Below are 14,802 nucleotides of genomic sequence, written 5' to 3' on the forward strand. Positions count from 1 at the left end.
GCAAACTGGTGCAGCCACTGGGAAAAAAGTATGGAAGCATGTACCCCAGTACTCATAGCAGCATTATATATAATTGTCAAGATATGGAATCAACCTAAATGTCAATCGACAGATGAATGGATAAAAAAGATGTGAAATGTACACACACACACACACAAATAAAATACTCTTTGTGACCCCCATCACTAGGCTTCTCCATCCATGAAATTCTCCGGGCAAGAATACTGGAGTGGGTAGCCATTCCTATTTCCAGGGGATCTTCCTGACCCAGGAATCGAACCCAGGTCTCCTGCAATGCAGGCAGATTCTTTACCATCTGAGCCACCAGAGAAGCCCCAGTAGAATCAGTTCAGTTTAGTCACATGATCATGTCTGACTCTTTGTGACCCCATGGACCGCAGCACACCAGGCTTCCCTGTCCATCAACAACTCCTGGAGCTTGCTCTAACTCATGTTCATCGAACTGGTGATGCTCTCCAACCATCTCATCCTCTGTCGTCCCCTTCTCCTTCCTTCATTCCTTCCCAGCATCAGGGTCTTTTCTAAGGAGTAAGTTCTTCACATCAGGTGGCCAAAGTATTGGAGTTTCAGCTTCAGCACCAGTCCTTCCAATGAATATTCAGGACTGATTTCCTTTAGGATTGACTGGTTTGATCTCCTTGCAGTCTAAGGGACTGTGGAAGTGTTTTCTTCAGCACCACAGTTCAAAAGGATCAACTCTTTGGTGCTGTTTTCTTTATGGTCCAACTCTCACATCCATGCATGACTACTGGAAAAACCACAGCTTTGACTAGATGGACCTTTGTCAGCAACAATGTCTCTGCTTTTTAATATGCTGTTTGTCATGGGTCTTCTTCCAAGGAGCAAGTGTCCTTTAATATCATGGCTGTAGCCAAAAATCTACAGTGATTTTGGAGCCCAAGAACATGAAGCCTGTCATTGTTTCCATTGTTTCCTGATCTATTTGCCATGAAGTGATGGACTGGATGCCATGATCTTCATTTTTTGAATGCTGAGTTTTAAGCCAGCTTTTTCATTCTCCTCTTTCACTTTTGTCAAGAAGCTCTTCAGTTCCTCTTTGCTTTCTGCCAAAAAGGTAGTGTCATCTGCATATCTGAGGTTATTGATATTTCTCCCAGCAATCTTGATTCTCCCAGCAATCTTGAGTCCAACTTGTTTCATCCAGTCCAGCATTTCTCATGATGTATTGTTCATATAAATTAAGCAGGGTGACAATATACAGCCTTATTGTACTCCTTTCCCAGTTAGGAACCAGTCTATTTTTCCATGTCCAGTTCTAACTGTTGCTTCTTGACCTGCATACAGGTTTCCCAGGAGGCAGGTAAGGTAGTCTGGTATTTCCATCTGTTTAAGAATTTTTCAAAGTTTGTTGAGATCCACACAGTCAAAGGCTTTAGCATAGTCAATAAAGCAGGAGTTGATGTTTTTCTGGAATTCTCTTGCTTTTTTCTAAGATCCAACAGATGTTGGCAATTTGAGTACTACCCAGCAGTAAAAAACTGAATGCTACTCAGCAATAAAAAAGAATGAAAATGCCATTTACAACAATGTGGATAGACTAGGAGACATGTTTAAAATCATAATGATGGTAAAAAGCACTGTTTGGTCAACTTTAAAGGATGACAGAGAATTAACTAGTTAAAAAACATAAAGAAAGAGAAATAATCCATTCTTTTCTGTACCAACTATACCTCAGTAACCAAATAACTGAGAAGTGGACATTTTTAAAGTCAAAGCATTCCAGGTAATGAGAGAATTTGAGTATAATCTGCAATCCCTAATTAAATAATGGATTTAGACAAGACTCATAGATGGTGGCTACATCACAATAGACAGACAACTCAGAGAGCTTTTTAACAGAAAGCACACAACACTGCCTGTAAAGTATTTTTGCTAAAAAATTAAACCTGAATTTACTGTTTTCTGGAAATACAGAGGACAGACAAATGTTAAATGATATCACAGAGATAAAAGCAGCAAAAATAAGATTGTGAGAAACTCTACAAAGGACCCAGTTTTTTCAAGAACTAAGTTAAAAGAAAAAAATGAGAAAAAATGTGTAGATTAATAGATATTTAACAAAAATTTAAACTCCAATACGTGGATGTAATTTTGATTTTGATTCCAACAATGTATATATTACTATTAATTTTTAAGGTACACTAATTGAATTGTGTATTAAAGAGTGTTCATATTTTACAGATACAAATCAAAGTATTTCCAGATGAATATCTGATACCTATTCTAACATAATCTATCTTTAGGAGGTACATATAGAATGAGATTGCCATGCTTTAACAAGCTGGTGTGATGGGTGCTACTTTCTATTTTTGTATCTCTGAAAATTTCCATAATAAGCAAACAAAGAAGACGTTGTGAAACTGTGTTTCAGTGTAGGTCACTTTCCTATAAGAAATCTTTCTCGAACTCCCTCTGCCTACCAAACTGAGAACATCTAGATTCATCTCTCAACATCTTCCATCCTGTGTTCTAAATTCTAGACTCAAACACTGTTAACATTTCCCTTCTAATCTTTGCTTTATGATTTCCAAGTGGAATGCATTCTGTCTCTTTAATTTCAGCCTTCTAAATTTTATGCATCCTTCAATGTTTGCCTCAGATAACAGAACCTTAGAGCTCAAAAGAGGACTTTAACTTAGATGCAATTAGTTTAATGGGTTTTGAGCACCTTTAGAAGTAGAGGTTTAGAAGTCTAGCTTTGCTTTTCCCAACATAACATTTAAAACAAATGAATTTTGCAGTAAATTTTCTTTCTGTATTGAAAAATATCTTAATCCTGCTCCTGCTGCATAAATGTATTTCATAATTATCAACTTTTTAATAAAAATCTTTGACAAATATCTGCCACAAATATTTTATTGTGCTTACAAATTAAATACTGTGCTCAGAATGCTTATAAACTAAATGTTACTTATGATTTATGTTAGAAAAGAAGCTTGCTTTTCTTCAAGCAAAACATTTTGTACAACCCAATATATATTACAGAGAAAAAACAATAAGCATTTCCACTTTTGATGAACCCTGAAGCCCTTTCTATCAAGCTTCCATCCCTGAACAAAGAATAACAACCACTAGAATCAACTTCACTCTTGCAAACAAAGAAAACCTGAGCTACAAAAGATTAAATAATTTATAACCGTCAGAGTCACAATAGCCAATGTTGGGTTTCACATCTGTATCCTACACTTTCTGCTAAATGACCGCCTTCTACTAAATGTCATCTCCTTTATTCTTTATCTAGCTTATCCCTCTTGAGATACAATCTTTCTCCACTTCAAAATACCATATATAAATTAAGTAGACATAATGTACAGACCACCTGACCTGCCTCTTGAGAAGTCTATATGCAGGTCAGGAAGCAAAAGTTAGAACTGGACATGGAACAACAGACTGGTTCCAAATAGGAAAAGGAGTACGTCAAGGCTGTATATTGTCACCCTGCTTATTGAACTTATATGCAGAGTACGTCATGAGAAACACTGGACTGGAAGAAATACAAGATTGCTGGGAGAAATATCAATCACCTCAGATATGCAGATGACACCACCCTTATGGCAGAAAGTGAAGAGGAACTAAAAAGCCTCTTGATGAACGTGAAAGTGGAGAGTGAAAAGTTGGCTTAAAGCTCAACATTCAGAAAATGAAGATCATGGCATCCGGTCCCATCACTTCATGGGAAATAGATGGGGAAACAGTGGAAACAGTGTCAGACTTTTTTTTTTTTTTTTTTGGCTTCAAAATCACTGCAGATGGTGACTGCAGCCATGAAATTAAAAGACGCTTACTCCTTGGAAGAAAAGTTATGACCAACCTAGATAAGCATATTCAAAAGCAGAGACATTACTTTGCCGACTAAGGTCTGTCTAGCCAAGGCTATGGTTTTTCCAGTGGTCATGTATGGATGTGAGAGTTGGACTGTGAAGAAGGCTGAGCGCCAAAGAATTGATGCGTTTGAACTGTGGTGCTGGAGAAGACTCTTGAGAGTCCCTTGGACTGCAAGGAGATCCAACCAGTCCATTCTGAAGGAGATCACCCTGCGATTTCTTTGGAAGGAATGATGCTAAAGCTGAAACTCCAGTACTTTGGCCATGAGAAGAATTGACTCATTGGAAAAGACTCTGATGCTGGGAGGGATTGGGGGCAGGAGGAGAAGGGGACGACAGAGGATGAGATGGCTGGATGGCATCACTGACTCGATGGACGTGAGTCTGAGTGAACTCCGGGAGTTGGTGATGGACAGGGAGGCCTGGTGTGCTGTGATTCATGGGGTCGCAAAGAGTCGGACATGACTGAGTGACTGAACTGAACTGAATGTACAGAGACACTCAGTGACCACTTGTTGAAGAAATCAGTGGTCCTTACTGGATCCTGTCTGTAAAATAGCTGGGTATATATTTTACCTAACCCTTAAAATTAAAAATTTTTCTCGAGGAAATAAATTGTCTAACATGATCTTTCACTATTTAAGCAAAAGTTAACCATTTTGTGCTTTTCCTAATTTAGACAAAAGCAAAATATCCACAAATGTGAAAAGCCAAGAAAAGATGAAACATGCTGTATATTCACAGGAAATTTACTATCAAAGAGAGGTTAAAGTAATAGAAATAAAGGCTGTAAATTAGCTGTGGAAGGAATCAACCCAGACAAGAAACTGAAAAGACTTAACAAGGAAATACCAATTCAGAAAAAAAAACCCACTAAATATCATCTATTTGATGGAAATTAAACTTATTATTAATAATAATATATGTATGCTGACATAAAATTGCAAATATTTGATCATTTACCTACCCTCTCCCCCAAAATGGCAATTTCACATGATTCAACCTATTAATAAATATAGAATCTAGTCTACTGAAAGACATGTATGTCTTTCCATCCAGGATGACTTCAATGTTCATCAACTAAGCTCAATTATACTTTTAGAATAGACAAAAAACAAACCCCAAAACTAAAAAACAACAACAACAAAGACCCTACATTAATCTTATCAGAAATTATAACAGTTCATCTTGGCTAGAGTTGGAGTGAGACCTAGTAATTTAATAAAGATCCAAGCTAAGAGGAACAGTCTTGAGAGTCAATGTTTAATCCGTCTGTGATTTAATCTAAGGAAGAGATTTTAAGAGAACAAACTCAATTTTACTAAAGATATATATCCTAACCAAGAGTAACTAAACATTCTCTTTTCATCTAGCTGTATAAACAAATATAAGGCTAAACAATATTTTATTGACCTATTATTAGAAATTCTTACTAAATTATAAAGAATAACATTTGAATGGATTTTACAGAGACCTGAAAATAGGTAATCTTAAAACATTTATAATAATCCTTTACTAATCAGAATAACTTATCAAAGTACTCCCTAACATGGTTAACATTTCTCTGAATTTTTATGTTCAATTTGAATTCATAAATTTTTCTGACATGAGAAATGATGTTTTAATTACTATTTTTTACTATGATTATTGGCAAATATTAGACATTCAAATGTCTGTTGCTTTAATCAACAAATGAGTAAGAATTATTATTTGTATTCTTGGATTCCAATTTTTAATTAAAAAAATTTTTGAGTGAGACACCAGGACACAGTGAATATCTTTGCTGAACAAGTAACTTTAAAGTACAAAATTAAAAGAAATTTTCTTTTAAATTACAAAATGGTAATGGCTTTGTAATGTCTATAAAAAATACAAAATAGCTACATAATGAAGCAGGTAATTATTAAAAAAAAAGTTCAAATGTTTCAACGTAAATTGACATAAATATTTACGAATTTTCAGCAATCTCTGAACACTGCTATAGCAAGACTGATTTTGAAAGCTGAAAACCACCAATATTAAAAAAAATTTTTTAGTAGTCAAAGCACACACAAAAAAGAATTTTAATATGACAATGGATTGCTTAATTCACATACTAAATTGCTCTATACAGGGAGATTTCACAATCCAGGAGCCATAGCCATGTTGCTGTAAGTAGGATTTCAACAAAGTTTTAGCTTCTTGATAGGATCCAGACATACGCTACAGAAAGAAAAAATAGTAAATTATAGAATATAGGCAGAATTTGGCTTATGAAAAGTAATTAATTAGCCTTAATCATCTTTCTTTAGTTTAACATAAATATTATGAAAAATCTTTCTGCATTTCCATTTCCTTCAGTAGTGTTTCTGAAACTAAAAATTATCCTTCTCAACACTCCTAAGAGATAATTTTCCTTCTTTTTTTAATATTTGTAATTAAAAGAGTAATGATACTCATTACAGAAAACTTGAAAAAGAATATACAAAAAGTAAAAAAAACTCACAATTCTCAAACTATAGATAACTAGAACTAATATTTTGGCTTATTTCCTTTTACTTTTTAAATAGATAAACATACTGATAAACTTTAAAAAATAAAAACCAGCTTTATTTAGGTATAATTTGTATACCATAAATTCACTCACTGGTAAATTCACCAATTGGTAAATTTACCCTCTACATGTAAGTGTTCAGTTTGATGTGGGTATTTTTTTTTTTTAATTTTAGTTTTTATTTTTTAAATTTTAAAATCTTTAATTCTTACATGCATTCCCAAACATGAACCCCCCTCCCACCTCCCTCCCCATAACATCTTTCTGGGTCATTTTAATGAAATTGATATAGGTGTGCAACCATCACAGTCCAGTTTTAAAATAATTTCATTACATGCAAAAAGTTCCACTGTGCTCATATACAGTCAATCTGTACTTGTAAGCCCCAGTCTCAGGCAATTATGAATCTACTTTCTGTCTCCAGAATTTTGCTTTTCATAGAAATTCCATAGAGAGTGATTAACACAGCATGTACTCTTCTGTGTCAGGTTTCTTTAAATTAGCATACCATTTTCAGATTCATTCCTGTTGTCTGATGTATCAGTTTGTTCTTTATTGCTGATTGGTATTCCATCAAATAGATATATCACACTGCTTATGCAGTCACCAGTTGATGAACATTTGTGTTGTTTCCAGGGCTTGGCTACTATAAACTATGATGCTGTAAACATTTATGTACCAGTCTTTGGTGGATATAAGTTTTTGCTTCTCTTTTCAGTGGGAGTACTGGATCACATGGTAAGTATACAAAACAAACTGCCAAACTGTTTTCCAAAGGATTTTAAAACCTTTTACATTCCCATCAGCAGTGAAAGAGGTTTCTAGTTTCTCCACAACAACATGCAGTACAGCCAGACTTTTGGATTTTAGTAGGCGTGAAGTGGTATCTCACTGTGGTTTGGTTTTGCATTTCTCTAATGACTAATCAGGATGAGCACCTTTATACGTGTATTAGCCATTCACAGATATTCTTTGCCACTTGGAAAAGTTGAATGGTTTGTCCACTTAATGATTTGTAAGAGTTCTTTATTCTAGATCCAAGACCTTTGTCAAATGTATGATTTTAAGTATTTCCTTCCACTCTGTGGCTTGTATTTTCATTTTCTTAATGATGACTTTTGAAATGCAAGTTTTAAATTCTGGACTCCATCAATTTTTTCTTTTATGGATTACATGTTTGATGCCATATCTAAGAAAAATTTGCCTAATGCAGGAAGACAAATTTTGTTGTTGTTCAGTTGCTAAGTTGTGTCCGACTCTTTGTGACCCCATGGACAACAGCACACCAGCCTCCTCTGTCCTTTACTACCTTTCGAAGTTTGCCCAAACTTATGTCCATTGAGTCAGTGATGCCATCTAACCATTTCATCCTCTGCTGCTCCCTTCTCCTTTTGCTTTGAATCTTTCCCAGCATCAGAGTCTTTTCCAATGAGTTGGCTCTTCACATCAGGTGGCCAAAGTATTGGGGCTTCAGCATCAGCCCATCTAATGAATATTCAGGGTTGATTTCCTTTAGGATTGACTGTTTTGATCTTGCTCTCCAAGGGACTCTCAAAAGTCTTCTCCTGCACCACAATTTAAAAGCATCAATTCTTTGATGCCTAGCCTTCTTTACGGTCCAACTCTCCCAGCTGTACATGACTACTACATGTACCTGTAGTTTGTACATGGTTTATACATGTACAAACCATAGCTTTGACTATATGGACCTCTGTTGGCAAAGTGACATCTCTGCTTTTTAACACATTGTCTAGGTTTGTCATAGCTTGCCTTCCATGGGGCAAGTGACTTATAAGTTCATGGTTGCAGTCATTTTGGAGTAATTTTGGAGCCCAAGAAAATAAAATATTTTCCCACATTTTCTTTGCAAGTTGTATAGTTTTTAGCTCTCTTAGTTCTATGATCCATTTTGAGGTTTTTGCATAACTGATGTAAGTCTAGGTTAATTTGTTCTCAAATACCCAACTGTTCTATTACCATTTGTTAAAAAGACTGTCCTCTCTTCCACTAAATTCCCTTGACACCTCTGCACAAAATCAATTGATTGTAAGTGTGTGGGTTTATCTCTGGCCTCTTACTCTGTTTATTGATCTTTATGTCTATTGCTAAATCAATACATTTTCTTGATTACTGTGGCTTTATGTTAAATTGTGGAACCTAGGTAGGTTAACTCTACCATTTTGCTTAAAAATTGTTTTGGTTCTATGTCCTTTGGGTTTATATATCAATTCTATAATCAGCTTGTCAACTTCTATACAAAAGCTTACTGAGATTTTGATAAGAGCTTGCCTCGAATCAACAGATTATTTAGGAGAGAACTGACATTCTAAAAATAGAGTTTTCCAATCTATGAAATGGTACATTTCTCTTTTAGGTCTTTACACGTTTCTCTCAGCAATGTTTCATTATTTTTCATGTACAGGTCTTATAGTTCTTTTGTTAAATTTATTCCTAATATTTTATACTCTCTTATGGAAAAAACTATTTTTTCCAGTTTAATTTTAGAGTGTTCATTCTTAACATATAGATATACAATTTATTCTTCTACGTTGTTCTTATACTGTGTGCTAAATTCACACGATATAGCTGTTTGTTTTTGGTAGATTCCATAGGATATTTTACATACAAGATCATTTAGGAATAAGGACAGTTTTTCTACTTCCTTTCCAGTTTGGATGCCTTTTCTTTCTTTCTCTTGCCTTACTGCATTGGCTAGAACCTACAGATCAATGTTGACTAGAAGTGGTGAGAGCACTCTTGGGGCAAAGGGAAAGAGTATTCAGCCTTCAGCATTGTCATGTAAACTGCAGATTTTCACTGATGCCCTTTATCTAGTAGAGCAAGTTCTATTTCTTATTTGTTCAGTGTTTCTACTGTGAATACGTGTTAAATTTTGTCAAATGCATTATGTACATCTATTGAGACAAACAAACAGGTTTTGAATTTAAAAATATTCACATAATATGTCAAATGATTTTCTGGTGTTAAATCACCCTTGCATTTCTGGAATAAACCTCCTTTGTATATAATCGTTTCTGTATGTTGCTGGATTTGGTTTGTCAATATCTTATGAAGAATTTCTACATTTATGTTCCTAAGAGATTCTGATTTATAGTTTTCACTTATAATGTTTCTGCCCACTTCTGGTATCAGGGTTTTTAATATTGCCTTATAAAATGAGTTGGGAAGCACTCGCTGCTCCTTTATTCTGTTAAGTACTTTTTGTATGATTTATGTTAATCTTTGCTTCTATATTTGATAAAATTCACAAGTGAATTCATAACTGTACTTTCACTTTTCTTTAAAGAATTTTAATTAATAATATAATTTCTTTATATTAGTTCAATTTAGATGTTCTCTTAGTCAAGTTTTGCAATTTGTCTTTCTAGGAATGTCCTCATTTCATCTAACTTGTCTAATCTGTTGACAAAAGTTGTTTGTAATATTTTCTTATAATTTTTTTAGCTCTTTGGGCTCTTCAGTGATGACCCTTCTTTCCGTCAAGATTTTGATCATTTATGCTATCTCTTATTTCTCAGTCTAAAGGATTATCAACTGTGCTGATTTTTCTCAATGAAACAACTTTTGAGTTCATTGATTTTTCTGTTTATTTTCCTGTTTTGTTTTTACCTACCTTCCAACCTATCCTATATTATTTCACCTCTTTTTAAAATACTTAACACTTCATGAATTAGCATGTCATCCTTACACAGGGGCCATGTATGTTAGTCTTCTCTGTATCATTTCAATTTTAGTATATGTGCTGTCAAAGCAAGCACTCTTATTTTTTTTTTAAATATACTCTTCTAACTTCTAACTTCTTTTAGGTGGAAGCTTAAATAACTGATTTTTATGGTTCTCTTCCCTTCTAAAATAAGCACTTAAAGCTATGTATTTCTAAACCCTTCTTATATTCTTTTTATTTTTATCCTTGTTGATTTCTAATTTAATTGTACAGTAGTTACAGCATACGTTTTATGATTTCAACACTTTTAAACTTATTGGAACTTGCTTTATGGCCTACATGGTCTGTAGTGGAGAATGCTCCATGTGTATTTGAAAAGAAGGTATATTCTGCTGTTGTGCGGAAAATAGTGTTTGGTTTGGTTGGACTGCAGTATTATTCAAGCCTTCTATATTCTTACTGATTTTCTCTCTAGTTGTACTATCAATTACTAAGACAAGAATATTAATTAAAACCTCCAACTATAACTGCAGAGGGTAAAGTGTCTGCCTGCAATGCAGGAGACCTGGGTTTGATCCCTGGGTCAGAAATGATCCCCTGGAGAAGGAAATGGCAACCCACTCCAGTACTCTTGCCTGGAAAATCCCATGGACACAGAAGCTTGGTAGACTACAGTCCATGGGATCACAAAGAGTCGGACACGACTGAGCAACTTCACTCCAACTGTAACTGCAGAACTGTCCATTTAACCTTTAAATGCTAACAGGTTTTGCTTATATATTTTGAAGTTCCACTGTTTTACCCATATAGCAATATTTACCTGTTGTATATTAACAACATTTGGAACAACAATAGTGTATTTTTACCACTAAAATGTTACTCTTTGTTTCTCATATTATTTTTCATCTTGATGTGTGTTTGACATTAATATACACACTCCAGCTAATTTATTGCTATTGTTTGCATGGTATGTCATTTTTTCATCCTTTATTTTCAATCTACTTGTATTTTTTAATGTAACATGTCTCTTGCAGAGACCATATAGCTGGATTTTGCATTTTGCCCGATATGACAATCTCTGTCTTTTCTAGGACATTTTGTTGTTGTTCAGTGCCTAAATCGTGTCCAGTTCTTTAACAACCCCATGAACTGAAGCACTGCCAGACTTCCCTGTCCTTCAATATCTCATGGAGCTTGCTCAAATTCATGTCCATCGAGTCCGTGATGCCATCCAACAATCTCATCCTCTGGCACCCCGTTCTGCCCTCCATCTTTCCCAGCATCAGGGTCTTTTCCAGTGAGTCAGCTCTTCATATCAGATGGCCAAGGGATTGGAGCTTCAGCCTCAGCATCAGTCTTTCTAATGAATATTCAGGGTTGATTTCCTTCAGGACTGACTGGTTTGATTTCCTTGCAATCCAAGAGACTCTCAAGAGTTTCTAACATCACAGATTAAAAGCATCAATTCTTCAGTGCTCAGCCTTATTTATTGTCCAGCACTCATATCCATCCATGACTACTGGAAAAACCACAGTTTTGACTATATAGAATTTTGTCAGCAAAGTGATGTCTCTGCTTTGTAATATGCTATATAGGTTTGTCCTTTCTTCCAAGGAGCAAGTGTCTTTTAATTTCATGGCTGCAGTCACCATCTGCAGTGATTTCAGAGCCCAAGAAAATAAAGCCTGTCACTCTTTCCATTGTTTCCCCATCTATTCACCATGAAGAGATGGGACCGGATGCCATGATCTTAGCTTTTTGAATGCTGAGTTTTAAGCCAGCATTTTTACTCTCCTCTTTCATCCACATCAGGAGGCTCTTTAGTTCCTTTTCACTTTCTGCCATTAGACTGGTATCATCTGCATATCTGAGGTTGTTGATATGCAGTTATCTCTCAGCAATCTTAATTCCAGCTGGTAAGTCATCCAGCCCGGCATTTCTCATGATGTAGTCTACGTATCAGTTAAATAAGCAGGGTGGCAATATACAGCCTTGACCTACTCCTTTCCCAATTTTGAACCAACCCATTGTTCCATGTCCAGTTTTAACTGCTGTTTCTTGGCCTGCATATAGGTTTCTCAGTAGGCAGGTAAGATGGTCTGGTACTGCCATCTCTTTAAGAATTTTCCAATTTGTTGTGATCCACACGGTCAAAGGCTTTAGTGTAATCAATGTAATCAATGAGGCAGAAGTGGATGTTTTTCTGGAATTCTTTTACTTTTTCTTTAACATCATCATATTTTAGGATTTGAAATAGTCAGCTGGAATTCCATCACCTCCACTAGCTTTGTTCATCATAATGCTTCCTAAGACACCCCCCCATCCCCCGCCCCGGAATTCACACTCTAGAATGTCTGGCCCTTGGAGAGTGACCACACTATCATGGTTATCTGGGTCATTCAGACCTTTTTCATATAGTTCTTCTGTGTATTTTTCCCACCTCTTCTTAATCTCTTCTGCTTCTCTTAGATCTTTCCCATTTCTGTCCTTCATTGTGTCCATCCTTGCATGAGATGTTCCCTTAGTATCTCTAAAATTTTCTTGAAGAGATCTCTAGTCTTTCAAATTCTATTGCTTTTTTTTTTTTTTCTTGCATTGTTCACTGAAGAAGTCTTTCTTATCTCTCCTTGCTATTCTCTGGAACTCTGCACTCAGCTAGGTATATCATTCCCTTTCTCCCTTGCCTTTCACTTGTCTTCTTTCCTCAGCTGTTTGTTAAGCCTCATTAGATAACTTCACTTTCTTGCAGTTCTTTTCCTTTGGGATGGTTTTGGTCACTGCCTCCTGTACAATGTTACGAACATCCATCCATAGTTCTTTAGGCACTCTGTCAGATTTAATCCCTTCAATCAGTCACTTCCACTGTATAATCATAAGTGAAAGTGAAGTTGCTCAGTCATGTCCGACTCTTTGCAACCCCATGGACTGTACCCTACAAGGCTCCTCCGACCATGGGATTCTCCAGGCAAGAATACTGGAGTGCGTTGCCATTTCCTTCTCCAGGGGATCTTCCCAACCCAGGGATCGAACCCAGGGTCGAACCCGGGTCTCCCGCATTGGAGGCAGACGCTTTAACCTCTGAGGCACCAGGGAAGCCTGGTGTATAATCATATGGTATTTGATTTAGGTCATACCTAATGACTGAGTGGTTTTCCCTACTTTTTTCAATTTGAGTCTGAATTTTGCAATAAGGAGCTCACAATCTGAGCCACAGTCAGTTCTAGGTCCTGTTTATGCTGACTGTGTGGAGCTTCTCCATCTTTGGCTCCAAAGAATATAATCAATTTGATTTCAGTATTGACCACACGTGTAGTCATCTCTTGTGTTATTGGAAGAGGGTGTTTTTTATGACCAGTGTGTTCTCTTGGGAAAACTCTGTTAGCGTTTGCCCTGCTTCATTTTGTACTCCAAGGCCAAACATGTCTGTCACTCTAGGTATCTCCTGAGTTCCTACTTTTGCATTCTCATCCCTTATGATGAAAAGGACATCTTTTCTTGGTGTTAGTTCTAGAAGGTCTTGTAGGTCTTCATAGAAACATTCAACTTCAGCTTCTTCAGCATTAGTGGTTGGGGCATAGACTTGGATTACTGTGATGTAGAGTGGTTTGCCTTAGAAACAAACTGAGATCATTCTGTCATTTTCGAGGTTTTAGAATATTCAAATTTAATGTTTTAATAATTATTGATAAGTGGATTTATGTCTGCCATGTCATTACTTATTTTCCAAGTCCTGTGTCTTTTATTTATTTGCTGCTTTACTGCCTTCTAGTCTTTTTAAAAATACATTTTTTAGGACAGTATTTTAATTCCTCTGCTGATATTTTAGCAATAGCTTTCAAGTTATTGCTTTCATGACTACTTCAGGAATTACAATATGCTTCTTTTTCTTACCATAGTTTACTTCAGATTGATACTGACATAATCCTGGTAATGCACAGAAACTCAAGATTTTCTCTTTGTCTTAATCAGCTTGCCTGTAATGTATCTAGATGTGAATCTTTTTTTTTTTTTCTTGGGATTTTGTGAGCATCTTGGGTCTGCTAATGTTTTTCATCAAATATGGAAATTTTTTTCAGTAATTTCTTCAAATATTTTTGTTGATCCTTTTCTCTTTTTCTCTAGAATTTCTAGTAAACATAAGTTGGTACACTTAACATTGTTCCACAAATCTCTGAAGTTCTGTAAAATTTTCTTTTATTTGCTTCATCTGTCCTTTAAAATTATTTTGATTTATCTTCAAAGCCCATTGATATTTTTCTGCAATCTCACACGTACTGTTGAGTCCATCTAGAGAATTATTCATTTCACTTATTATTTATTGTTTCAGTCCTAGAATATTCATCTGGGTCTTTTTCTGAATTTTGAGTTTTTTTGACTTTTGCCTTTTCTTTTGAGCTTCTATTTCTCTGCTGAGATTACCTATTTACTGAAACATTGTTACCCTTTCCTTTAATAACTTGAACATATTTATAACAGTTGCTTTGAAGACTTTGCTGTATTCAAAACTGGAATCCTCTCAAAACCAGTTTCTTTTCTAAGTATAGATTTTATTTTACTTTCCTGCTTTTACATACCCCATAATTTTGGGGTGAAAGAGACTTTTTGGATAATATATTATAGTAACTCTGGATTCTATTTTTCTATAAGGTTTTGTTTTTGTTTTCTGCATGTTGAAATAGTAAGCTGTTTTCACCTATGGTGTGTACTGTCTCTTTCCA

The 14,802-nt window shown here is 35.5% G+C and overlaps 1 protein-coding gene and 1 non-coding gene across 3 annotated transcripts in view; both read right to left on the bottom strand.

Moving 5' to 3' along the window:
* Window positions 1-5,905: 5,905 nt before the first annotated feature.
* ADAD1 (adenosine deaminase domain containing 1) overlaps window positions 5,906-14,802 on the bottom strand; it is a 45,923-nt gene continuing 37,026 nt past the window's right edge. For both annotated transcript variants that reach the window (XM_060400661.1, XM_027980230.3), the window contains one exon: window positions 5,906-6,068. In XM_060400661.1, the coding sequence (XP_060256644.1) occupies window positions 5,955-6,068 (114 nt within the window). In that variant the 3' untranslated portion in view covers window positions 5,906-5,954. The remainder of the gene's footprint in view (window positions 6,069-14,802) is intronic.
* LOC114108927 (U6 spliceosomal RNA) lies at window positions 10,068-10,178 on the bottom strand. The gene has a single exon (XR_003585653.1). It is a non-coding gene; the product is annotated as a U6 spliceosomal RNA (small nuclear RNA).

This window comes from Ovis aries, chromosome 17 (assembly GCF_016772045.2).
Source record: "Ovis aries strain OAR_USU_Benz2616 breed Rambouillet chromosome 17, ARS-UI_Ramb_v3.0, whole genome shotgun sequence".
In the NCBI taxonomy this organism is placed as follows: domain Eukaryota; kingdom Metazoa; phylum Chordata; class Mammalia; order Artiodactyla; family Bovidae; genus Ovis; species Ovis aries.